Source organism: Biomphalaria glabrata, chromosome 12 (genome assembly GCF_947242115.1).
Source record: "Biomphalaria glabrata chromosome 12, xgBioGlab47.1, whole genome shotgun sequence".
In the NCBI taxonomy this organism is placed as follows: Eukaryota; Metazoa; Mollusca; class Gastropoda; family Planorbidae; genus Biomphalaria; species Biomphalaria glabrata.
This window is the reverse complement of record NC_074722.1, coordinates 27,965,261-27,993,128: the sequence shown is the minus strand read 5'-3', so window position 1 is coordinate 27,993,128 and position 27,868 is coordinate 27,965,261. Positions and strand designations below refer to the sequence as shown.

The window sequence follows — 27,868 nt, the reverse complement described above, 5'->3', positions numbered from 1 at the left end:
ACATGCTAATAGGTTAGAGGGAGCAGTTGTATTTGTTACAAAACACAATCTATGTGGAATCTTTTAAATATTATTCCTCCCGCTTCCCATTATCCGATGAAGTTGAAACAATTATTAATTGACCATTAACCAATTAGTTAATTATTGTTAATAAATTTTGATTGATGTAGAAAATGTACAAAGCTAAGGGGAGATAAACTTTGTGAACACTAGATAACTAAAAAACCTATTTCTATAACTACATGAAAGCTCAGTTGGTGGCACATCAGCTTTCCATTGTGAAGGCTAAAGACCTTAAGTTTCAATTCAGAATCAAGAAACTTTTTTTTTTTAAATTGCTTTTGAAGTCAGCATTTCCCATTCTCTGATCAAGTTGAAACTATGCACAATTATTCATTGTTAATGAAAATACATGAATAAAAAAATTTGATGTAATCAATTAATACAAAAGTAAGTGCCACAGATAAACCCAAAGGCATTTTCTTTTCGGACAACGAACCTATATGGTATTGCATGTATTTGGTTCAATTTGAAGCAAATAAAAATAAATGTACATGCTTGTTTCAAAATAACTGAAACAATTTCACCCAATATATGCATGGGCTTTAAACAGTTTTTATTGAATTTATTAAATTCTTTGCTGATCACAAAATGTAACAAGAAGATAAAAGAAAGATATAACATTTAATGCTTGAACTTTGACCCATGATATTAGAAGCATATTTTTTTTTAAAAGTAAAACTTAGCCATAACTGTAGACAAATCCTCTCCAATCACTCACATGCACATACTCAAAGTGTAACATTTTCACACAACAGACATGCAGCATTCTACCAAAAATACAAAGAAATGTGTAACAGAAGTATACACCCATCATTCACTGTCTTCTTATACAAAGCTGTAATGATTAAAGAACCTATTAGTCCAAAGCTATAAATCAAATGAAAATTTTTAAACACCATTCATATTACATTCAACAAGTTATTTAAAATATGTGCTCACTAACAAGTTTTATTTTATCTTGGTAATCATCTACAGAACGAATGGTTTATTATACAATAGCAAGCTATATTCACATTATACTTTTTATTAGACAAATAATTACTTGAGTTTTTCCCATTCCTAAACTTGAACATTCAAAACATTTCAATTTAAAATGATTATGTACAAAATGTAAGAATCCCAGAGGAGGGTAGGATGTTACCATTTTATGATTTTAGGATGATGATTCAAGAGAATGATGTGCTCATTTTAGATGCACATCTTAAAGGAAAGTTCACCACTAGAGTACTTATTGTAATTTATTTTTAATTTAAAAAAATACTTGTTTTAAAAAGCTGGACATTTCCAACACTCTTGACTTGTAAATAAAAATCAATCAAATTTTTTTAAAATTTATTTTTGCATGGGAAGAGAAATTATTGTGACATTGATTTTGATTGAAGGAAAAAAAAGCATACAAGATTTTTAGCATTCAGTTTATGCCACTTCCTGAGAAACACAGATTGCCTGTCATCTAATAGAAAAATGGATTTATTGTAAATTTTATTCCAAATGGAAGCAACATCCTGAATTGAAACAAATCTGCACTCAATAACAAGCAAACCATGTTTATGTGTTAGAGTGAGAGGCAGACATGATTGGTACTAGAGCCGAACTTAATCCAACTGTGTCTTAGTTAACAAGTGTCGTGCTGTGGGGTTGTTCCTCTTCAGTCTGTAAGCTATCATACATGTCATGTTTCCACTCCCTGTCAAGACTTGTGGGGCGCCTTTCCACTGACCCTAAAAGAAACATATACAATTTATTTTTTTATTTACAAAAATTTCTTTCTTCTCCAGTCAATGAACTTTCATTAAACAATGAATAACTAACACAACATCATCAACAGAACACACTGACAGACTCAGTAGTTAACTTTCGTAACTGGGAGTAGGCTCAATGACACAAAATTTGTGTCAAAGGCAAAAGAATTTTTTGATTCTCAATTTTATAGCAAAATGTATGTTCCCAAAAATCATAATTCATAAATATGTTGTTTACAAAAAATAACAATGTTTGAAAACATTTTAAAAAAACAACTAAATATATTATTTATGCCTTTTGTAATGATATTCCAAGTAATATTTCCACTAAGAAAAATATAACAATTTTAAAACTAATATGAAATGAGCATTACAATAGACATATTAAGCACAAAAAAAATATGTATTGTTAGACCATGGAACTATACTTAAGGAACGACGACCTTAAGTTTGTTTTTACAAAGCCATATAGAAAACAGGTTCTTTGCGCATGTTCTCGCGCATCCTGCAATGCCTACAAAATAAAATGATGGAGATAAAGAAGGATTTTATGCCTCAAACACGCGTAGTTTACCCGGTTTGCTTAGAAATTTTTTTGGGGGGCTTTTTATAAACAGATCGATAAAAACTTTATCCATTTTCAGACAAGCTGTTATAGTAGATATAATTTATTAGAGTAAGATATTATCACAAATGATTTTATTTTTTATCACCCTCCGCGTCAAATTCACTCTTAAGTATATGCTTCTGTTTTGAAGTTGCCGTTTGTTTAGTAAATTTTATGTTAGGTATTTTCTACTAGATCTGGGTAGTTTTTTTTATGCGCTACTTATACATGTAGGCCTACTTATATACATTTTTATAAAAAAGAAATCGATAGAGAATGTCATTCCTCTCATTAATTCATACTTGCATAAGAACAGTCACCAGTAATTAATACAAAAGGTAGGCCTACATATAGGCCTAATGTAAACAAAGTTAATGAACGTGCGATCGATAGAAAGGACACGTTTTATTAAAAAGTAAATTTTTTAAGATTTATAAACTGTATATAGTATTAAGAGATTTTTTAAAAATCTAGATTATGAAAAAAAAATGTAAGCCTATTAGGTCTATTGATAGTAGACTTATTTGCAGACGGTATATTTGGAGACTTAAAACTATATCTAATGATGCTATTATATTTTTTAGCAATATTTATAAAAGTCGAGTTCAACTATCTATATCTTTACAACATTAGAAACGGACATTTAAATTGTAGACAATATTTTAAAATAATCAAATGAAATCAACCTAATTAATTTACTGATAGCCTATCAGATCTAGTATGCTTTTTTGCAGATGATATTTATAAGCCTAGAATAGATCTAATATATGATGTTACTTAAAACCATGTTAATTAAGTACTATTAATCTGGGTATATTTAAAACTAGAAAATAGATCTAGGCATTTTCCATAACGGAACTAGATCTACAGTGTTTACAAACAAAGTAAAATGCCGTAATCTAAAGTAATACTAGATCTAGCGCTATATCTAGATAATAGAATCTATTTCTAGTGAATTATAGCGCTTGTCTATAAGTTTTTCTAATCTAAACCTATTATCAGTTTGATTATTACTACGTTTTTATATTATGACAGTGTAGAATAGGCATTGTAAACACTGTAGATCAATATTCGATAACGAAAATGCCTAAATCTATATTCAAGTTTTAAATATACCCAGATTTTATACATAATTATTTACAACTAGCTATTTTACCCGACTCTCTTTATTTTAGGGTTTTGAATTATGTTTTTGTTTTCTTATATTCATGGCTAGTTTCTTTAAAATTGGTACAGAATCTTTTTTGTTTTATTTGTCATTAATGTGTTTTTTTGTTTTGTTTTTTTACCGTACTAGATCTAGAAAATATGTGGGCAAGGTGGAGTGTGTGCTTATGTACTTTTAAATATAATTAATGAACATAAAAGATTAGACATGTAGATCTACTTGAAATATGCCTTAATAGTTTTCATACAATAATTTTTAAAAAAATATACCTAAGTGGGCCTCTAATAGTAATTTAAAAGGTTTTTTTCTAAACACAGTCTAAAATAAAGGCTTACAACTACACTCTACAGTGATGTGTAGTTCTAAATATGTTTTTAAAACGCCCATTTGAAGGTAAATTTGGTTAAATAATCAATAATCTATACTTTGTACGTTCACTTCTCAAACTAAAGAGTTTTCTTTTTGAAGATTAGAGTGAATAGATCTAGCCTTGGCCAATCAAAACGATGTGAACGATGAGCTATTTTCTAATTTAGGAAAAGTGTCATAATTGTTGTATTATATAAGGCCCATTCTGCATTAAAGATTGTTTATATTTTCATCTGGAGTTAACTTGGTTATTGAACCTTTGATCCTGTTTGTTACCTTTTCATTCTTTGTAACATGATGTTCATGTTTGGACTCACATCTGTAATACACCTTACAAGGTATGCATGCATTTATAATTGTCAAGGTATTTTAGAAATACTTCAAGTACATCTTATTACACATGCATCCGTTACAGTATACATTAAAAGAATGACAAAGTGCAATTAATGTTAAAATTTACTTTTGTTTTAAATTTATAAATAAGAAAAAAAAGTTTAGGGTCACAAAAAACATTAACATATCTTTTTAGCCACTATGTGTTATGGTTGGGAAAACTTATATCTTAAATATAATTTCAATTAGACAAATGGTTTTTATTAGTTTTTAAAAAATTATGGGATGTGGTGGACAGGCATTTAAGTACATTGTTGCTAAATCAATAAACCAAGACTTCTTAGTTGAAATCAAAGTGGAAGGTTCGATTTTTTAAATTCCAGATTTTAGGACACAAAAACAGATAAAACTTAAAATCACTTGCACATGTATATTTGTTGCATTCAATAAAAAAAAAAACCTGCTCCAAAAAAATGCACTTATCTAACAAACACAATGAATATTCATGTTTAAAGTTTAAACTTACTTCTGTCTGGGCCAAATCCTCCCTTGTATCCACCCCTGAAACCTCGTCCGCCACCATTGCCACGGAACCCTCCACGGTTAATCATGCGGAAGTTGCTACTCCCAAAATTCCTAGATGGAAATCTGCCCCGGCCTCTTCCTCTGAATGGCTTGGGAGACAAGTCTCTGTCATCATGCTGGAATAAAAAAAAAGCATTATCATACCATTGCACTTATTAATTAGCTCATTTCAAGATATGTTAAAACAAATTGATGATAGAGCCATGGAGCCTTAAATGTATTGTCTTCAACCTATACAAAAGATTTGTTTTTATTTTATGCATGTATTTTCCTATCATTTTACACTACAAAAAATAGTGAGATTTATTAATGTAATTTTTTTAATGTTTTTTTTTTTAAAGAAATATTTTCTTTCTTTTTGTTTTTCAAAAAAAAAATTGCTTCCTTACTTTTTAGTCTTTTGTCCTGGAGTATCTCTAAGTTTAGTGATTTAACTAAAGGTGTTACTCAAGTTAAACTTGAATATTCATTTGTTTTTTGTAAGTCATCTATTTCTCTTTGTAAAATTTTCGTATTCTGTGTTGTTTTTATTGTTCTATATATTATGCAATCATCTGCTAATAATATAGCTTTTGTCCATGAATAATGAAAATAGGTAGGTTATTTATGTAAATATGAAACCGTAGAGAGCCAAAGACTGTTTCTTGAGGTGCACATGAGTTTACTGGTATTGATGTTGATTTTGAGTCATTTATGATAACAGTTTGTTCTCTTATTTAGTTTCATTTTTATTTGGCATTATATTATCTTTTAATCCTATTTAATATATGCCCATTGATTTCTAGTGTTATGCATAGAGATTATATTGTACATGTAGTCACTCTGTAACTGTCTGCTCAGTTGTTTTTGTTTTTTTTTTGTCTTGTGTTAAATACTTTGGCTACGTTTATTTTAATTTTTTGAATGACTAATCTCTTTGTCGCAGAGTTTTTTAACCCACGAAGCGTCGTATCGGCCGACATTTCATTTCTGTGGCGTCCCGGACGATATAATCGGCCGACTTTAGATTGCTGATTTTCTATTCCAATCCACGTTTTAAAGTGACCATTTTTAAACTTCAGATCTATTAGACATTCTTCTTCCTGTCAGATCCAAAAATAGCCCATTTCCCCATCTGTTTTTGTGTTTACATGCTGATTATTCACCGGCGAATTTTTCTTGCAATATCCCTGGTCCATGAGATGTTACAAAACAAAGTTTCAAATAATTTTAGTTGTTCTTTTTTAATATTACAATTAGATTTAGATCTAGGAATAATGAGAATATTTTACATAATAGATCTAGATCTATTGATGAAGTGGCCGATGAATCTATGTCCGTAGATCTAAAGTCTAGATCTAGACTAGAGACCGGACTGGATCTACACCTAGACCTAGTCAAAATTTAGTGAAATGTAAGACATTTTAAGATAGATTGAAGCATATTAATGATAATATTGATTTCTTTATGCATTCAGTATTCTATTTTAACTTAACTGAACAAAAAAAACGATTTTTATCTATTTTTTTTCCTTCACTGTTACTTGTAACCAATTCACTAAAAAATTTTTTTTTTCAAATCTAATGGTCCATTTTTAACAAAATTATATATATTTATAAAGAAAAATGAATGGGCTATCCAATTACATAACTTTTGTTATAGCTCTAAAAATGTTTCTCACAGAGATCAGCAAACAAGCTTTTTTGTTGATAAAAAAAAATCAATCATACTAATTAGGTCAGGGTCAACTGTAAATTCAGGTGTTTAATAAATGATCTTTAATGTTCGCTGTCCAATTACCTTTCAAAATATATATAAAACATGGATATCAACCTTCATTTTATGGTATTTTAAGACCATTTTCTAAAAAATGCTAAAACTCCCCGAACGCCACAGAAAGTTTCTTAAGACGCTTCGTGGGTTAAGTTTGGTATTGAACCCACATTTATTTATCTTGTTTGAAGAAAATGTAATTAATGAGCTTTTGTAATGTTTTTAAGATAGACTTCAGATTGTCAGAGGCCATTGTCTATGAAGACAGCTTGCGTACAAATGTACCAAACAGAGAGGAAAAAATCTAAGTAATTTAGTTACATTAGCAAGACTTTATATTCAAGTCTTTACATTCAAACAACAAAAGAACAACTGTGTATTACCTGTGTATACTTGAAAGAATCTGGAGGTATAAAAAATAGACAAGTAATTGAAGCATTTAAAACAGAATTTATGAGTTGTTATTTAAGTAATCTCAGGAGAGTTACAATAAATAGTTTGATTTCACAAATAAATGTATCTTTATAGTTTTTATAGTTCACAAGTAACATAGTATCATGAATTTTAAACAATAAATAAACAGCATACCATCTATGTTAGAAGGAGATATAACGTCTTGATCAACAGGTAGAAACTCTCTGCCTCGTCCACGACCACGGCCTCTAAATCCTCCTCGCCAAGCTAATATACAGAATATAACAAGCATCACAAGGTACAAATCTTATTAACAAGAATCACAGTGGTGTATGCAGAAAAAATGGTAGGTTTTTAATCAACCCTATAATAAGAAATTTAATTTAATTTAACTAATTGATGACATAGATGGCCTAACAGGGACAGAAGAAGAATTAGCTAACTTGGTGATCCACATAGACAAGACTTCCACAGCATAGGATATTCAAATAAATGCCAAAAGAAAACCCCTCAAATTATGACCGATCGCCAACAGGGCTTTCAAAGGGACATCAGTATTGGAGGTGAAAAGCTGACAAGTGTCAGTAGTTTTAAATACCTTGGAGCTATTGTCTCAGATGAGGGAACCAAACCTGAACAAATGGCCCAAATAACACAGTCTACATAGCCCTCGACACCAAAATCAGACTGATGTGCTCCCTGGTCATGACCATATTCGTATATGGTTGTGAGTCTTGGACACTGACTGCAGAACTAGAGAAGAGTATCCTAGCTATTGAATTGAGGTACTACACAAAGACCCTAGGTATCACATTTAAAGACTGCATCACAAATGAAGAGTTTAGAGATAGGGTTATTACAACAATTGGAATCCATGCTAACTACTGCAACAAAAAAAATGCAAATTAAAACTTTATGGCCACATTACAAGGCCTTCAAAGACCTTCCTTCAGGAAACAGTACCAGGAAAAAGAAGAGGCAGATAATGAAAGCAATGGGAAGACAACATGAAAGAATACACAAGCCTGCCATTGAAAGAGGTTCTATCCAAGGCAAAAGACCGAGAGGAATGAAGAAAGGCTGTAGACTAAACCAACTAAGGGAAAGGTGAAGGATATTGGTAAAGATTATTGGTTATTGGTCTATGGTTATTGAATGAAAAATGGCTGAGTACATTTTTGAAAATTTTTATGCAAAGTCTAGATACTGCAGTATATAAGGCCAAACCAGAAAATTGAGCCATTTATTAAGCTTTTACTTTGCTCTAAGGTATTGAAAGTATATATTCTTTTAAAATGGGCAGATTGCTATTTTTAAATGTGTTTTTTATTTTTTTTTTATTGAATTTTTTAAAAAGAATTAACTCTCGTTGCTTATGACTTATGACATGAAATTGAGAAAAAGGAGCTATTTGATTAAAATTAATTTTAAAGAGTTAAAATGTTTTTTAAAATGCAATAAACAATCACTTTAAAAAATGTGTAGGGATACATAGTAAGCCAGGAAACCTAAACAATGTGTAGGTGTACATAGTAAGCCAGGAAACCTAAACAATAAATATGAAAAGACTTGAAACAAATTAGGCTAAATGAAAATCTTGCTGTACCTCTAGATGGACTAACACTGTATCTTGGTCGCCTTTCCCTCATTTCATTCCGTCTCATGTCTCCATCAAGAACATCTCTCTCAGGACTCCAAGCACGTCTCCTACACACACATTTTTTAAAAAGTTTTTTAACATCTTACCTTTTTCAAGATTTGACATAAGTTCAGACCTGCCTACCGTTACGCAAAATGCATATTCGTTACGCAAAATCTCCCAAAAATGACCGTCAGTACGCAAATACGCATTCAACCCGTCGCGTTACACATTTCGTATCCTTCCCCCCCTTCTCTTGCCTAGCTTACCATCGGTCACGGAGGTCACACTAAGCCGTCCTCTTGAGGGGGAGGGAGAGCAGAAAAGGTGGGGGAACACATTGTGTCCAGATCTATACGTTGATTGGTTCTTAAAAGCAATTAGATTTAGTCTAGAAATGAAGAACGCGAGAGTGAGGGAGTGGCGGGTTGGTACCATCAGTTAGCTGATACATCAACGTGACTTTTTTTTTGTAAGTTTATTAGTAGAAAATAATTATGTTGAATCCCCGATTCCCGTATTCATTTGTATAGAAAAAAAATATCGAAGTTCTATCGATTCAAAACACATTGAGTGACATTGTAGATATCTAGTCTAGATCTAGATAACTTGTTATACAGGAATAGATCTTGCTAGACATTACAAGTGATGATTACGTTATGTCATGCGTCTCTACATTACTCTACAATCTAGATCCAATTTAGTTGCAGTATGATTTAGATTGACTAGATCTAGATCGATAACATCTACTACCATCTAGTCTAGATTAAATTCTTAGATCAAGGATGAAGGTAGGCCTACGAAAGTTTGGAGTAGACCTACGTTTGTAGCGGATCCACGGCATCGGTAACACTCTTGAGCCCAGATCTAGAGTAGATTATATTCATTATTATTATATAGACATAGATCCGAATCTAGTCTAGATATCATCTCTACTGTTGTATTGATTTAGATTGTAGATATAATCATGACATCTAGATTCTAATATTATATATATATGACAAAATAGTGGTTCGCGTAAGTGTTACGCATTCTGGTGCCAAAATACGCATTTTGACCATCAGCGTTACGCATTTGGACTTTTTTTGGTAGGCAGGTCTGTAAGTTTCTTTTTTTCCCCCAGAAAGCCCATACATAAGATACACTCTTTATATTGGAAACATGTATACACAACATTATGCACATTATAAAATAACAACTTCCTGTGATTTTCCAGTATTCAAGGAGTAAAACTAGTGAACATTTCTTAAATGTTGAAAATAGTTAAGAAACACAGTTTAATACCTTCCTCTACCCATGCCACCACGCCCTCTTCGTCTGACGGTGCGCCTGTCATTATCCCAGCTTGACTCCCTGTCTATACTACTAAATCTCCGGGTGTCCTTCTCCTGATCAAACACCACATTTCTGGACCCTGATGAGGGAGCAAACTGTCTAGAATTATCCTCCCTGTAGTACAGCTCAGTGCCAGGCTCTGTGTCGCCATGCTGTACTTCTATTCTAAATCCACTGCCCCTGAAGAAACAAAAAAAGATTTATTTAGTTGACTAGTTAAGTGATCAAACAGGCGGATACAAATTTGTTTGATAAGGTACCATTCATTATCTCAAAACATAAAAAGCTTTCAATCAAATAATTTTTAAATAGTAAATTTGAATGAAGTGAAAATAAATTAGAAACAGGATTAATATTGCATTTGACTCCAAGGTGACCTGCTAATTACTGTAAAAAAATGCAGGCTTAAACTCATTGGTCATATCACAGGGTCCTCATGACTTGCAAAGAACTTCCTTAAGGGAATAGTACCAGGAAAAAGAAAAAGAGGCAAACAGAAAGCGATGGGAAGAAAACAAAAAAATGGAAAGGCCTGGCATTGAAAGCAGCAAAAGACAGAGGAATGGACAGAGAGATGGCCCACAAATTTTGTGTGGTGGCCTAACAATTCAACAGTTAGGATAGCTGAAGGTGGTGAAAAAAATGTGATTAGATTTCTTTGTTTGCCTCTAAATTGAAGCTAAGTTTGATTATCTGAAAAGTACAAAGTTTCAATTTTAATCATCATTTCTAAGAAAAATAGAAGAGCCTATTTATTTGCTAAAGAAATACTTAGGCAAGAAATTAAGACTTATCTAGGCTAACCGAACAAGAGCTCTCTTCAATGCTACACGAAACTATGACTTTAGCATAAAGCCATGCTGAAACACTGATCTCAGCTTGCATTTCTATGAAGCCTTAGAGGTAGTCTGTTTATTAACTCATCATGTCTTATTAAATACAACGCAAATAAAATGCTTCAATGCTTATCTCTAATGTCAATAAATAATAATGTAACACAACTGTCTATAATGTAATAGAACACACTTTAACGCTCAACACTAATGCATATTTAAGCATTTACATGTAATCCTAAATTCCTATGATCTATCTACTTACTCTCCCCTATCACTGCGCCTCCTCTCCAGAGCATGGCGCAGATCATATGTCTCTTCTATGCCTCTATCACTCCTCCTATCAAACATCTCCATCTTATTTCCTCTCTTCTCAGATGCACCAAACTTTTCATCCCCCCTCTTTCTGTTCCTCATCTCCTCTCTCTCCAACTGTTCCTTGAACTTTGATTCATATCTGGGATCAGGCTTTGGATCCAATCTAAAAAGGTCAACCAAATACCATTAAATATATATAACATTCATTTCAATAAGGCATCAATACAAAGAGACAAAAACTAACATTAAGCATTACAAATAAATAAGGCCAACATAAACAGAAGAGTTTACAGCTTACATATTTCAATTAAAGTTGAACCAGATTAAGTCAAACATGCTTGTACTGACAAAAAAAAAACTATTTAAAAACATCTTCCCCTTAATGCCAGACACTGTAAAATCTTAAGATCTTTTTAATCAATTACTTCCAAGTTTCAATTAGCAAAGTTCGTCAGCACATGTAAACATTCAATACTCTAATGTGAACAAAGATGGGTTTAGGTATATACTTACATTTGAACCTGACCCCCCTATTTGGACATGTCTAATGGTGACCAGTAGCAAGATATTATGTGTGAATCAATCTTGGATGAGGAGACTCAGCAGCAGTGGATGAGGTTATTTAGGTGAATGGATGGTTACAGCTTCTATTCAGGCTAATCATAAAGTAGGACCTGCATCATATTCACTACTTCTGATCATAGGAAGTGTATGCAGTTGTTTTTTTCTTTTCCTCCCATGCCATAATCTTGATGCTGTATCAAGTGTTCATTGAAACACAGACCAAAAGATGGAGACAAAACAGTCTCAAGCATAGTTGCGCTGAAGTCAGTTTTCCTCACATCTTAATAGTTGCATTCTCACTTGATTCTCATTTCTGTCTTGGGGTGTAGTCTGTACAGCTAGACATTTTTATTTTTTTTACATCACAAGCCATCAGTGGAGGCAAATATTATGACCAAAATTCTTTGCAATCACATTAGAATAATGAAACTTCACTCAAACAAAAAATGTAGATCAGACTTATTTCTTAGGTTGTAATGCCGAGTAGCCATTTGAACTAGAACATTTCAAAACATGTTTTCAATATTTGAGACATATTTTCTTCATCATGGTGTACAAATTGTAAGGCACACTTCCTGAGCTCTCCATCAGTGATCTTGCTTGGTGTTACTTCAGCTTGATGTTGACTTGTTTCTTTTAAAGACATCGAAATGAAGCTTGCATTTAACTATTCTTTTTTATTTTAACCACAATGATTGAACTTATTCCAATGCCAATCTGTCAATATTTAGCTGAACTCTTTCTTAATCTATCTCAACTTCAAACATCATACTGCTAATGACCTTTTTTCCTACTTCACTGTTTGGATACAGCCAAATGCATTGCATTATATCTAGTAAAAAATGCCTTTTTTTTTCATTCACAGTTTTTATTTGATTCAGCTCAATTCTTCTTCAGCTTTTTGCTGCTGAACTCTAGGCTCTTTTGCAGTCTTTACCAAGGAAAAACTGTGTGATATTCAGCTCCATATAGTTTACAATTTTTCTAGAAACATTAAGAACTATCATTGCAAAGTTTCTCAATGTCTATATCTTTATTACTGTGCAGCAAAGTGTATCATTCATCTACGTTGTTTACAAATTTATTTATCAAACATTTCTAGATCTATTTGTGATTAAGATATTTTCTAAGAGAAGGCCTAAGCAAAAATTTAAAATGTGTTGTTTTTTTTTAATGATATCTTCAATATTAGACACTAAACAATTCTCAATCTGACTCTAAACCAATCCATAATCATTAACAAAGATATGTCTATTTGTGTTTACCCAAATATTACAAACTACTACAAACCATGGAAATAATTGTGAAAATAACAAAACCATTTCACTTTTCCCAATTGCTTATGTTCATTTGTGTTATCCAGCATTAAAATAGAGTAGTTTTTTGGGCTAGTACAACTATAATTAACATGATAAAATAAAATTCTCCATTTGACTTTCAGACTACAATGAAGGGGCCATTGAAAAGCAGAAAAGTTCTCTCCATAAATCTTTTTGTTTGCTGGGCTTAATTCTCAAAGAACAATTCTGAATCCAATCAAATGATTATAGAACTAAGAAGCAGCTACAGAAAAGAAGCTGGTCTTTGCATCTGCCATCTGATATAATCATTTACTGTTGGACACACTGTGGCCAATGGTGTTTTAATATTTAACTAAACCAATGTTGAACTTGGGTGAGTCTTTGGATTTCAAATGCCACAAAGTCAATAGATCTAAAGAGTCAATGACAGCTCAAACTTGTACATAACTGACTTGATTAAACACATACAGGTCCAACAGTACAGTTAAGCTTGCAGTATTGATAGCTTTACTTTTCAAAATCGAAGCTACAAAATGTAGTGGAGCATTGATCTATTCCAAGAGAGACTGGACATATAATAATAATCTTGGACAAGAGAACAGATTTAGTTTATGAACCTTGTTGATTCTAAGAGTTAGTCCAAACAGGTTTCTTTTAACAATTAAAAGATGCTGAAATCTTTTTTCTTGAATTATATTTTGCTGTTTTGGCTTCTTTATCTAGACTTGGTGAAAAGATAAAACTGTACCACATTCAACTTGTAGCAGTTACAATGTATTATATATTAACATTATGATTCTATGTCAGAAGTTTTCTTCAGTGCATCAGTAACAGCTTTTTTACATTCATTTAATAACAGAATCTAAAAGTGTTGGTAACTTCTTTTCCTAAAACAATCTTCTAATGAGATATTTACATTTCATGGGCAAGCCGGACAAAGTCATAATGAAAGCTTCGAGGCTGCTGTAAACTTGATTGGTTGACATGGTAAGCTTGTCTACATTCCTTTTTACATGTGTTCATCATCAAGTGTATATCTGTATGTTTTTGTCAATTATAGCCAATTGTAACCATGGCATAAAACTTGCCATATATAATCTTCTTCTTTAGAAGCTTACTAACAGTACCAAATACTTATAAATGATTTGTCTTGATCACCTGATTTACATGATGATGTCATGATATAAAATTTTTATGTGTTGTTTTTTTAGTTTAAATGAGGATAACAATCTGTTTGATTCTTAAATTTGAAGTTTTATTATCATTTTCATTTTCTAACTGCCAGTCACAGAGCACATTTTCTTCCTTTAGATGATCTGTGATGTCAGACTAGTAACCAGTTGTCAGTCCAATATGGTATATGGTTGCAATCATGTTTGAGAAATATAATGTTACTTGATTTTCTGATGTTTCCAAGTCCACCTGATCATTGTTAACTTCCTACCACAGAAAAAAGTTGAATTATTCTTTTTCCTTTTCCATCTAGACTTGTTCAGACTTTTCTCATCACATCTCCATAAGCCTCTGATATTGAGCAACAATGAAAATACCAGCATATTTTCTGACAAAGTTGTGGAGCAAGAGAGGTCACAAACAGATATGGTTTGGATAGATCGATAGTAAACTGTTTTTTGATTCAAAAGAAGTTGATTTATACTTGATAATTTTTTCATTAATCAAGTAAAGAGGTCAAAAACATCTCAACATCTTTTTATGCACTATTTTAACTGAAAAGTACTTCATGGAATTTTGTGTTTATTCATCTAGAGTGCTCTTCAAGAAGCAATATGATGCAATCAAGCCACGTCCTGCAGACTTGTTTTTATGAAGATCTCTTTATTGAAGCCTGTTATTGAACGTATTGAACTGTTTAAATTACAGCATTAGAAAATATCTTTTCATTTTTTAATTTCCTCCAATATAAAAAAAAAAAAAACTCTTTCTCAAATAATCTCACTTTGGTCTCTTTTGAGAGTACATATTATAAAACATCAAGCAGAAACAACAACTGAATGCTGATGTATGTCAGTGAACAGAGTTTGATTTTCTTCATTCAAACAAACTTCCTCATCAGCATTAAAAATGTTCATCTTTTTTCTTAACTTTCAGAATCAGTCACCTTGCTAATTGGCAACCACAGAATAGATAAACCATTGTCAGTTAACTAGTAATCTTACCATGTAGTAAAATAATCAAGATAGATAAAAGAACTGCAGCCAGAAATATCAGTAATGTTAATATCCCAAGACAGTTATTACCGGCAGTCAGCCCAGCTCCTGTACTCTGTCCAAACAGATTATGGTCTCATTAACATATCAGTGCCCTTCTTGACATTCCCATCTTTGTTATAGTGTGAAAAATACAAAGCTATTTAATCCAATCATATTAAAGATCATTTCTGAAGCTTTGGAGCTTGAAACATGCACTACTAAGCTTTCTTAGATGTTTTTTTTTTTTTTGTTTGGTTTTATCATCCAAAACATACTGTCTGGCATGTTTTTGTTTTGTATTTGCTTTCCTAAAATATAGCTATTATCCTCTTAATCTTCATACTATACTCGTGAAGAGTTTACTTCTAAGTTAATGGCCTATTAGCACTTGGTGTCATGCCTACATAGTGAATTCAGGCAAGATCATCAATATTAATTTGTCTACACCCATTGGAGAGGTTTATTTAGAAATTCTAATTTAAATTTTCTTTCTTGTTGAAAAGCATCCAATTTGAAATGCTCCAAAATAATGTTCAGTGCCAAGATTTTGACATCATTTCACACAGACAACTACAGGTGGTTGATTGATTTGAGTTACTATATCTGGTAGTCTTTTTTATAAATTCTGCTTAGATTAATTTCATGAATAACATTATATCTGTAACAGTAGGATCTCTGTAATTCCTTTTCTTGGACATGAAATGTACTGTGTCCAAGTGTCAGATCATGTGGTTAAAATCACTCCTTGTGATATTCTTGCTATTTGACAGTAATGAGCTTTAATACATTTCAGCTCTTTGTTATATTTCACCAAAAATGCATTGGTTTTCACTGCTTGGTGCTCAGGGTCTTAACAAGCAATGCTCATTACTGTCACAGTGTGCTGAAGGTGTGTTCAGGATGTGTAGTGTTCTCAAACCAGTTTCCTTCCAGGGTACAAGTTAGGAAATATTTACCTTATCTGTGGTTCCCTATTTCTGTGAGGAGATTTACTCCCAGAGCTAACACCAATATGAAGTCCAAAAGCTTTCCTGAAAAGAAAAAAATTGAAACATCTTTTTATTAGCTCCATCATCATTTCAACCTTGCTTAATAATCACATATCATTGAAATCATAATCTGTTAGTTGAGTTTAAATTTTTTAAAAAGATATTTAAATAAATAATTTAAAAAAAAAACAAGTTAAATCCTACCTACAGGGATGTTTAAGCCAAAATAAAATTATAAACATACCTAATCACATCTGGTGACATCCTTGAAAGACTGTCAGAAGCAGCCTTAGCTCCAGAGGAAGTAGATTTAACTCTCACCAGACGGCGTTCAAAATCTGGATCATCCGTAAGGTTCTCATCATGACGCCACACTTTTATTTCCTCTCGATCAAAGATTGGTTTTTTACCTTCATTTTTCTTGTGAACCATTTTGAAGAGCGAAGCATCAAAAACTTTCTGAAAAAAAAAAGTTTTTTTTTGAAAATCAAGAAAATCTTAAGTTAAATGTTCAAAACGCTAGAGCTTCAGTTACAACTGCATAGCTAAGTAAGATGATACTTTTTTTTTTAAATATTGTCTGAATTATGGATCACTAGCACTTGTAAATTACAGCAATACAGCATTGAAACACTTCTTTGTTTATGCTTTGACATTAGTTTATTTTATGTGAAGTTTAAAGACATATATTTTTTTTTTTACAACATTAAAGCACTCTTGACAATATAAATTATTTATAATAAAATTCCATGCAAGATTCACTGCAATCTATTAAAAAAAAAATAATTGTAAAAGATAAAAATAATTTTTTAAAAAGGTAATGATAAAGACCTTCTTTAATCTCATCTTACCTTGACAGTTACATCTTCTGAAGGTTCTGCATTGGGATTGCGTAAAATAGCAATGGTAACATTTTCCTCCAGCTCAAATGGCTCTTGATCTTCCAATGTGAACCTCTTGTGAAGAGTGATACGCGACGTTTTCTTTTTCCCTGAAGAGCTCACTTTCCTCTCGGTTGAAATTTTCTGCTGTGTGCTTGTTTCAGCTTTTTTGAGCACTTGAGCCCCGATGGGAGTTGCACTCCTGTTTCGTTTGGGAGGTGGGCTAGATGATGTTCGGTGTTTCTTTTTATCCCCTATATCACTGCCCTGTGTACTTTTAGGAAACTGGTCATTGTGTTTATCTCTGAAAAAAAAGAGAATAAATTTAAAAAGCTAATTAATCTTTACACCAGACAAAATAGTCACACATCTAAATGTACTATTTAACAATTCATGATTAAACCTTTGGGTCAATGAGTGAAAAATGTTATAAGTTGTTTTTTTAATCAGCTTTTTTCATATTTTCCCCCCAAATCTTTTATCTTATTTTCCCCTTCTTTTTATTCAAAAAAAAAAAAAAAATGAATAAACCTGAAAGGATAACTTTGGATCAGAAACATGGAAATACTACTTAAACTATGGACTGGACAATGTGGTGAACTAGGTTACTAGCAATTTTTCATAACATGAAGATTTTAGGAGTTTTTTTTAAGGCTATGTTTGACACATATGATGTATTGTATGTATGTGTGTGTGTGATACAATGGCAAACATATATAGAAAGCCATAACATTATATAATAACAATCAAATGTCAATTGGTTTTGAACACTTAACTCTTTCTCTCCGTTATTATTTTTCAACATTTCGAAGGAATTCAGTTTGCTCATTACTATTTCACTACCCTGTTATGATTAAACTTCAATAACTTTGTACTTTGTTATCAGAAAATGTATTTGGTATAGAATTAAAAGGAAATGAATGCTCTTTTCAAATAACACAAAGTCAAGTTTATAAAATTAAATATTAATTTAAATTAATGAGGTCAGGAGAGAAAGAGTTAAAAAAAACTAAAACTATATATTTCTCTAGGCCATGTTTATTGGTTATACATTTTTTATATCAATTATTAGTATTTGATTGTGGAGATCATACAATTTTTGTCTACATCCCATTTAGAACAGAATAAACGTCATCAGCTGTGGCGCTGCTGTGGAATGTGCACAGGAAATATAGGCTTAATGAAAAGATATCTTATAATTTAAAAAAAATAACTGCATTTTTAGACAGCGGAAAAAAATGACAGCATTTTAAATGATGGGCAACAGACTGAACAAACTAAAAAGTATTGCTATTTCTATATATATCTATTAGCCTATACAACAGTTCAATGCACAATTTCTATTGGTGAGGGAGATCCGGAAGAGTGTGCATGTTAGGCTGATAATGCTCTAAGCATAGACTACAGACTAGATCTATCACATCTTCAGTTGAAACAATGATAGGAAACAAACATTTCTTTCCTTTAGCAAACAAATAGGTGAAAGGCGATGTACTCACATGACAGGTCAGCTCATTAACATAGCCAGTCAATGATGCGATCAGAATGCTTGAACACTCAGCTTTTTTTTTTGTTTTTACATTTTTTTTTGGCAAGAAATAAGCAAAATTGTATTTGTAAAAAAAATATTGGGTAACAATTTTAAGGAGTTGTCAAAAATTTTTTTTGCTAAATTTCAGGATTTTAGGTGCCCTACAAACCCTGGGTGACTGAGAAAAAAACTACAAGAAATTAAAATCTTTTTTCAATTTTTTAAAAATAAACATCATTCTTGTTTCCTGGAGATTGTATATATGTTTTCTATTGATTATTTAACTAGTTGTTCAATAGTATGAGAATGAATACTAAAATAAACTTAAGATAAAAATTCTGACCTGTTGTTGGAAGGTTTAGATACTGGCCTAGGAGAAGATGGCCTTGGAGGTAGTCGAGAATGTGACCTTTCATCACGATTATTTGACCTGTGGTCTTTGTGGGAATGATCTCTAGCATGGGGCAATGAATTATTTCTTGAATATGTGGGTGCCTGACCTTGACCTGTTCCATGTGTATAAACAGAAATAGCTATCTTAGAATAATTCTATTAGTATTTTGTTTCATTATAGGTTTAAAAAGTGTCTAAAAATAATATTAACTTGATGTTAATAATTTTATTTGTACTTTGGTTAAATACATTTAGTTAAAAGGTGTAGAAGGTCTTGACTGAGTTAAAAACTTGATGGAGATGACATTTTATACTGGATTTCAAAACCTTCCTGAATTAACCTAGCTTTTATATAATAGGACTAAGTTTAGGGCATAGTAAAGGCAATAGGCTTGAATGCTTGCCAAGAGACAATTAAATAATACTGTTGGCCAAAGTAAGTAGTTTACTTTATTTCATCAGTACTACAGGTCATTAGTTGATGATTCTTAAACTTGTAATCAAGAAAGATTTGCTTAGGTCAAAAGATATAATCTCTTATATTTATAATCTTAATTGTAAAGAATCTTCAAAATGTTTCAATCCATCACTTAGATCTACAGTTCAGTTAAAAAAAAAAAATAATAATTTTAAATCATTAAAAAATTAGAACATTGAAATAAACAGCTAAAAAAAAATCTCTGACCAGTGAATGGGGACCTAGCCCTTTTCAGGTTGTGAGGCGATAATCTACTCTTGTAGTCACCAGATGAGGAAGGGCGATAATCTTTGCGATCATGAAATTTGGGAGGTGACTTAAAATGCTTTCTATCTCTTCTCTGTGGAGATCTGGGTCGCTGTGCTCTTCGAGCATCAACACCCAAATTAGTGGCACCATCATTTTGCCAACTTCGTTTGTTCGGTACAGGAGATAAAGATCTGAAAAATAATCACAATTTATTTGATTCACATTCACTTGTGAAAAAAAATAATATTTAGTAAATATGTCATTTAAATCTTTTTTTTTTTTAATTTTTAAATACGAGTGGCACTGTAATAAATTAGATCTCTAGATTTTATTATTACTTGGTTATCGCTGTAAATAAACGGTGGCATTGGACACAATAATTGGTCATAGACAGACAAAATGGAAATAGATATATCAGTATTTTCAGTATTATGAGTAAAAAGTTAAAAGAAAAATTCTGAAATAAAAACTATTGTTCCATGATATAGACTAGCTTGAACCAATTTTGTGTATTAAAGTAAAACAATATGAACATTAATCTTCCAGGTTTTTTTGTTTAAACTAGCCTAGATTCTAGACTCTAGAGAAGTAGACTAGAATCTTATCTAGATTTATTATCTGGATTAGGAACTAGTACTAGAATATACTAGAGATCTTGACTTTTGTTAACAACAAAAACAAAAGCATGAATATTTATTTTATTTAGATAGACACCTCCTAGTGAGTCCTAGTGCATATCAGATATTTACAATATGATTACAATTTCATAACTAGTAAAAACTCATTTAGATATGAACCAAAATAATTTGTACAGTAGGACTGGGAGGTTGCACTACATCAGTACATGGTATTTCCTACTTAAGCACTGAATAAACTAACTACATCTGTGTGTATAGAATTACTACACTATTTATACTTTTATAGATATATACATTACATTCGAGATTAGGTGTGTTATTAGTGTGCCAGGGCTGACAAACATGGCCCCAAGAAACCCTGCAGGCCTGCCCTAGCTGGTGATAGATCTATAATATTCTACTTGATCTAGATCTAAGTACCACCTGACTCTGCCATATGAACACTCCACTAATCTAGATCTAAATATATATAATTATTATATATATATATGTAAAAAAAAATATGAACATGCTATAGTAGGCTATAATTATAATTGACTTCTTACATGCCAGCTAGACAACTTAAATGGAGCCCATCATTAGCCTCATAAGCACTATGTTTACATTTGTAAGTACCCACAGGCAGCGATATTGACCCGTTCTTTTTACCCAACAGCGATATTCCCTTTCTTTTTACCCATTCTCATCACACAAACTTGGTTTAAAATCTAAGTCTAAGGCTAATAATAAAATTATGTAAGAAAATGTTACAATATCAAAGAATTTTTTTTTCCCTGCCTTGAGTTACACCCCTTTCAGTTTGATATGCTTTTTCAACATTAAAATAGAGTTTGTTAGTGTCATTGATAGTATATAAAGAGCGTTCATTAATGCCATTAATTATTGATAGAGACAAACGAATATTATGGAACAACCCCTATTTACAAATAGGCTATGTTATGCATGTGTTTCCTTGCCTATTTAGAAGCATTTTAGATAGGTTTTGTTTAGCTGATGTATCAATGGTCTAAAAAATTTCCTTAACTCTGGACATTCCCTTGTTCTGTCCTAGAGGAGAAAAAGTGACATGTAGGTCATACCAGTGCCCCCTTGTATTTCAGAGTGTACAAAACAAAATCTGTCTCAGTGTCTGAACTAGATGAAATTTGAAATTGAGCATGCACAAAGACAATTAATGAATTATACTTTATAGGATATATAGTAGATTCTTATATCTGAACACCGACTTACGGGAACTAGGTCAAACTTTTATTTTATTTTTTTTATTTGGTGAAGGTTTAACTTATAAAAAAACTGAAAGCAGATTCTTATTCTGCAACTAAAGGACTATAAAAATAGCTGTGTTCCTTTGAATTACCACTCATAGTCAAGATTTTATTTTAAAATAAAGTGGGTCACTCTATGCTCCTATATTGAACGCAGTTTTTGGGCTTTCTCCTCACTTGGACAGTGAGCACCTTCATTGTACACCACTAGGTAATTGCTAATAAATTATATCTGTGTTACTTAATTTTTTTTTAGATTGTATTAAAAGAAGTAGATTCACTTTTGCAATATGTATTTATAGTCTATTTCCTCATATACTCTCTCTCTCTCTGTAACTCTATGTATAGAATATATATATATATATATATATATATATATATATATATATATATATATATATATATATATATATATATATATATATATATATATATATATATCGTTTATAGTTTATAGTTTATTATTTATATACCTATGTAATCTATGTGTAAAAACAGACAAATAAATCTATATAGATTATCTATAAATTAATTATTATAATTTAATAAACATGATATTTTCAACTAGGCTTCTTGTTTTCATAATTTGGATGTTCGTTTTGTGACACCTTAACATCCCCTTCCTCCCATAGATGCTTATAATTCTTTTCATGACTCTCTCCCCCTTCCCTTCACTGCCTGTTGGATAGTTTGTGACACTAAACGCTTAGTATATAACCTCTCCTCACTGCCAGCTCATCTGGAGTGATCACCTACAGTGGGCATGGTCTCTGGCTTCAAATTAGCAGCCTAACCCTTTTTCTTTCATTCATAAATTATATATATTATATTATAGATATCTCGATCTAGGTCATGTTTATTCATTGAAAAAATCATAGATTTATTAATCCCAATAATAGTGACATATTTCTTATTACGATTTTGCTGTGTCCAAGGAAGGAGAATGAGCTGAATTCATTATTATTCATTTGACACCCCCTTTTTAAATTTTATTTAACAGCTAATCATCCCCTAATGGCATAAATTTGATTGGAATGTCTTTCTAAAGATGTTTGGAAGCTTATTTTGATATGCCCATCAGCCTACGATCAAACAGGCTCATAATATAGCCTTCATCCCTTATATGGGTATGAATTGCTGGGGGAGGTTAAAGACCAACTGAAGAGTTTTTTTTCGAAATTGAGATAGCGATTGATTCAGACAGTAGATAGCATCAAAGTTAGTTCCTAAAATTTTGAGATTTTAGAAAAGCGTATTTATATTAGAAAAAGTAATTTGGAAGTGGAAAAAATAACGAGATTTGAAAATCAGCTTCAATGGCCGAAACCGGAAGTGACGTCTTGTAATGGACTGAGAAGATGTAAATAAAAATAGACATGGCTGGATACGTTATTGATAGCGATTCAGATGATATACTTATCTAAATCTAGCTGTCAAACAATTTTAAATGATACTTATCATGGAATGCACCAAAATGCCCTGGAGATAGTCTTCTACTTTTTCTAAATATATTATAGAGCAGACTATTTAATATAATAATTATTATAGTTATAGATAGATTAATAGTTAATAGATAGGACTTAGACTTAGGCTTAGTGACTTAGACTAGGGGGTAGACAGTCACTTATGACTAGATCTAGATAGTAGTAGATTCTAGATCTACTATAAATTATAATAATAAACTATACTAGTATACTAAAAGTATAAGTCTATTATAATTTTTATTATAACAAAACTAAATGGATAGATCTATCTATTTCTAGATCTAATTCTAGCTAGGCCTTCTAACACTTTTACTAGTCACTCACTAGATCTAGTTTATATAATAATAATACTTGACTTTGACTTGTAGTAATACTAATAGAGTTATACTAGAGACACTAGAGTAATAGTTTATAAACTAGTAGATTTAAGTAGATCTAGAGTAATCTAGACTAGCCTCTATCTATGTTAAGTCTAAGCCCAGTCGCCAACATTTTTTAATGCTTGAATTTGTATATCTCTGTAATAGTACTAGTAACTAGATCTAATTGTAAGAGTAGTAAGACCTAATGAGTAGTGTCCTAGCATAAAGATTATTCATAGATATAAATAAATATTATATTATATTAGTCAAGGACTAAACCTAAAGCCTAAGCTAAATCTATAGAATATATTTATAAAAAAGATCTAATTCTAATATAGCCCTCTACTAGCCCTTACTATACTTATTAATAAGGCTAGACTTTAGATCTAAAAAATAATAAGTCATCATTTATATTGGTAATATTAAATATGTGACATGTCTTTAAGTCTTAAACTTAAACAGGGTCGGTCCTAACGATTGCGGGGCCTTATGTGAAACTGATTGCGCAGGGCCTAGTCTGGGTGGGAATAAGGAAAATAAATGGAAATTAAGCTTTTGTATTTTAAAAAAATTCGACTTTGAATTTTATTCAATCTTTACTAAGTACAAGATTACGATCAAATTAACTTTACTTTACGAACTTTGCAACCTATGGCATATTAATAAGCCAGTCACTTTTAAAGTAAATAAAGTATGGAAACTTCCGATTAAAGTGAAAATTTGCCTGATTATTACATTTTATTACATAAAAGCTGACAATGCCTTTTATCGCACGTAGGATTAGCGTTTTCCGGAACGAATGACACCCACAAATGACAATTTTGTCTATTTTTCAGGAGATTTTTATGAGCTTTCATGAGATTTCCAGGTTTTATTTATACCGGTGTATATATATATATATTGCAATTTAACAATTACACCTAGAATTAGCGTGGGGCCTATGAAAGTGCAGGGTCCACTGCGACCGCATAGGTTGCAGTGGCTTAAGACCGGCCCTGGTCTGAAATATATTAGATTGCCTAGACCTAGAGTAGAGTAATTTATTATTATTAAGAACAATAAGAGTTAGATGTTTATGTTAGATCAGATAATCAGTATAACATATAAGATATATATATAACCACTAGTTCTATATATATGTATACATAATTAAGTATAAATGTTAATAAATAAATTTTTAAAAATCTATTTTACAGAAAACATATGACATGTGGCATACAGACAAGTTTACTAGATGGATCTTTCATCATTTTGGAAATACAAGAAGAGTTAATATTCCCTGTTTCTATTTTGAAACAAATCACAGAAACATTCTACAATTTTATTTTATATAATAAATACCAATAAATGTAAATACAAAATCACATTTTAATAGAGTCCTTCATTATACACACAACATTATTTTAGTATGTTCCTTTTCACTTGCTAAGTTTAGACAAAGCTTCGAATCAGGATTTAATATTATTATGTCATAGCCCAAAACTCCAGCAGAATGTTAGTTAATGGCAGTGGTCAATGTTTGAACCTGAGACCACAGAGAAGACAGTTCGGAGCGCAAACCACACAACTTTCTGCGTTTCGAAACGTATTGAAATTTGGTCATTTCTATGTTATTGCAGTTTTCAATGTCCATTGCAATGATGACTTGATCTGTAAAGGGGTTACATTTAAAAAAAATAAGAGTTGGATCTCATTCTTCGAATGATGCTACTTATTAGAAATTGCAAGGTGGAATAGATATTACTCATTAGAGGCCAAAAGAAAATCCACTGCCGAGGGAAGACGTAGACGTCGTAAAGAACATTTAAATTGACCACCAGCTAGGGCTGCGTAGCCATGGAAAATACTGCATTCCTCATTAATCTTTCGACTCGACTGCCAGCCTTATTTATTTAACACTTTAAATTATGAATAGCTCTGCATTTTTTAATAACAATAATATATATATATTCAGTGATTAACTGGCAATAATTGGGTTACTAAAATTTAATAAAATGAGTTGCATAACTACATCAACAGTAGCCTATATGCATTACTGAATATTATATTGATGCCACAATTTATTTTCCACTTCCCAGAGAAAAGAAAAAAAAAAACAACTCCTTTTCCAGTAGGATAATCTCTTCTATTTATAGTCTAAACACAATTTAAAATTTTGTTACAGTTACAGATTAACTTGCTAACTTAACTATCTAATGATTCTATTTGTGAGATAAATGAAAATTCAATTTTTACATATAGATTTATAGAACTATTTAAGTAAGAGTGTAACAAAATCCATATTTCGTATATTAATAATAATATAGAATTGGTAGATCTAGGTCTAATTTTTGCCTGTTTTTAGAAATTTAGATCTAGTAGATCTAAATCAGACTACCTTTAAGTCTAGGTTAAGGTTAAAGCTATTTGCTAGTGTTGTACGAGGTTGTGACTCTATAGATTCAAACTAAATATAATCGTGTACTACAATAACTACATTGAATGAGCTTAACATTGTAATTAATGTTGTTCTTTCCCCATATCGGGCCTATTTAGGGACGGCTATAGGTTAATAATCACTATTCAGTGTATAGATAGAGTATATAATTTTAAACTGTGTTTTTCTAGATCTAGGCCCAGCACCTCGATCGGATCAGTCTACATAGATCTATCTATATAGATAGGTCTAATCTCTAAATATCCAATAGGCCTACTACTATTACTAGATCTAGACTTCATCTAATTAAATTTAAATTTAGGTCTACTTCATACATCATTAATGATCTGAGAAAAGAAGATCTAGCTCTTGATCAAAAGCAGTAGATGTAGAACTAGAATACGCCTGAAGCAGTAACATAAGCCATAAATTGCGTAACTTGACTAAAACGAATTGAGGCGTGCGGTACTGCGTGGGCTGAAACGCTGTTCGCTTGACTAGACCAAGAATAAGCCGACAAACAGTAGATCTAACATGCAAAGCCATAAATTGCGTCATTTGCCCTAATTTCCCCAACTCTAACATCCACTTTTTATAAATTGGTGTGTTTTAGTCGCCTTTGTTTTCAGAAACTGGCATTCCAGTAAAAAGGAATAGGGAAATAAACTAAGCCATAAACTGAAAAATTTGACCTAATTTCCCTTAAACTACGTCATCGACCTTGGTTGTCTGGGAAATACTGATCTCGAATGGCTTCGAGATTGTGAAATTTAATAGTCCCTAAAATGCACATTAAATTGCTTATATCTAAATAATTACAAAGAATATATGTCTAATATTTCGTATGTATGTTTTTTTAAGCATTATGAAACTAAAAAAAAGTATTACACCGGTTTCCGCGTCCGACCCCAAAACCTCTTCAGTTGGTCTTTAAAACAACAGCTTTACCTACATGGTTACTGAGAATCTAAAAAACTGCCATCTGCTTTGGAAAAACGGAACAAAATTACCTGAACTTATCTAAAATTGGACATGCGCAGTCCCGAAACGTCGATTTTTTCTCCAAACATAAAAACAAAAGAATTACAAACAAAAAAAGTGACCCGTTCATTGAAGGAGAATTCGATGGAGTGTCCAAAATATAAGAACCTACTATAGATCTAGATCTATGTAGGCTAGTTCTGCCTGCCATACCCATACTGACTGTAGCTGTCATTACTGTCAAATTAAACTAATAAAGGCCCATTTTACTAATAATAATAGTAATATCCAGAACTGAGAAAATAGGGGGTGTTGGGTCTGTGTGGGTAGACAAAAATTACCCTAGTTAAGTTCTACTAGATCTAGATCTAGTATAAGACTTAATTTAATAAGTATAGAGGTCTAGGTGATAGATCATAGAATCTAGACATCTTTTAAATGTTTGTTTGTAAGTTTGTTTTATATGTTTCGGATGTTCCTTCAGAGTTGAAGATAATTACTTCCTAGTCCAAACCTCCCGCAGGACGACGGGGGATGGGACCGGGCAGGGTTTGAACCCGGGACCATCAATGATCGATGAATCTGAACGACAGTCCAGCATGCAAACCGCACGACCAGGCAGCCAGCCTTATTATAAGTCTAGATTCTAGATCTAGATTAGATCTCTAACTCTAGATTTAGACGATGCTATTATTACTAGTCTTACTAGATAGATCTAACTCAACTGGACATTGGTTGGTTACCTGCTGTGTTTTCTACGTTGCCCTCTTTCTTGAGGCATTTATAATAATTTATTTTATTATAAAATTCTAGATCTAAATAAATGAGATCTAAATAATGTGTCTAGATTTAAATTAGTAGAATGTAATGCAAAGTTTCTGAAAGATTTCCTTATCAGATTACATTATTCTGGAATCTAGTATATATAATAAAGATCTAGATAGACTTAAATCTAGCTAGATCTAATT

The 27,868-nt window shown here is 31.7% G+C and overlaps 1 protein-coding gene across 1 annotated transcript; it reads right to left on the bottom strand.

The window, feature by feature from the left end:
• Window positions 1-665: 665 nt before the first annotated feature.
• On the bottom strand, window positions 666-27,868 carry LOC106071528 (uncharacterized). The gene is made up of 13 exons (XM_056005870.1): window positions 27,644-27,868; window positions 19,713-19,945; window positions 18,978-19,140; window positions 17,074-17,407; window positions 16,467-16,681; window positions 16,190-16,264; window positions 11,106-11,321; window positions 9,957-10,187; window positions 8,640-8,740; window positions 7,208-7,300; window positions 7,003-7,022; window positions 4,809-4,983; window positions 666-1,784 (listed from the first exon to the last, which is right to left on the bottom strand). The coding sequence occupies exons 1-13, from the start codon at window positions 27,679-27,681 to the stop codon at window positions 1,675-1,677; spliced, it is 2,004 nt and encodes a 667-aa protein (XP_055861845.1). The 5' UTR covers window positions 27,682-27,868; the 3' UTR covers window positions 666-1,674.

Bases quoted from the DNA above. Each gene is read 5' to 3' on its own strand.
- LOC106071528 (XM_056005870.1), bottom strand. From the start codon at position 27,681: ATGCCTCAAGAAAGAGGGCAACGTAGAAAACACAGCAG. The intron at 19,141-19,712 runs GTCAGAGATTTT...CACATGGAACAG, and splicing joins GGCTAGGTCCCCATTCACTG to GTCAAGGTCAGGCACCCACA. The intron at 10,188-11,105 runs GTAAGTAGATAG...TTGTTTCTTCAG, and splicing joins AGGCGCAGTGATAGGGGAGA to GGGCAGTGGATTTAGAATAG.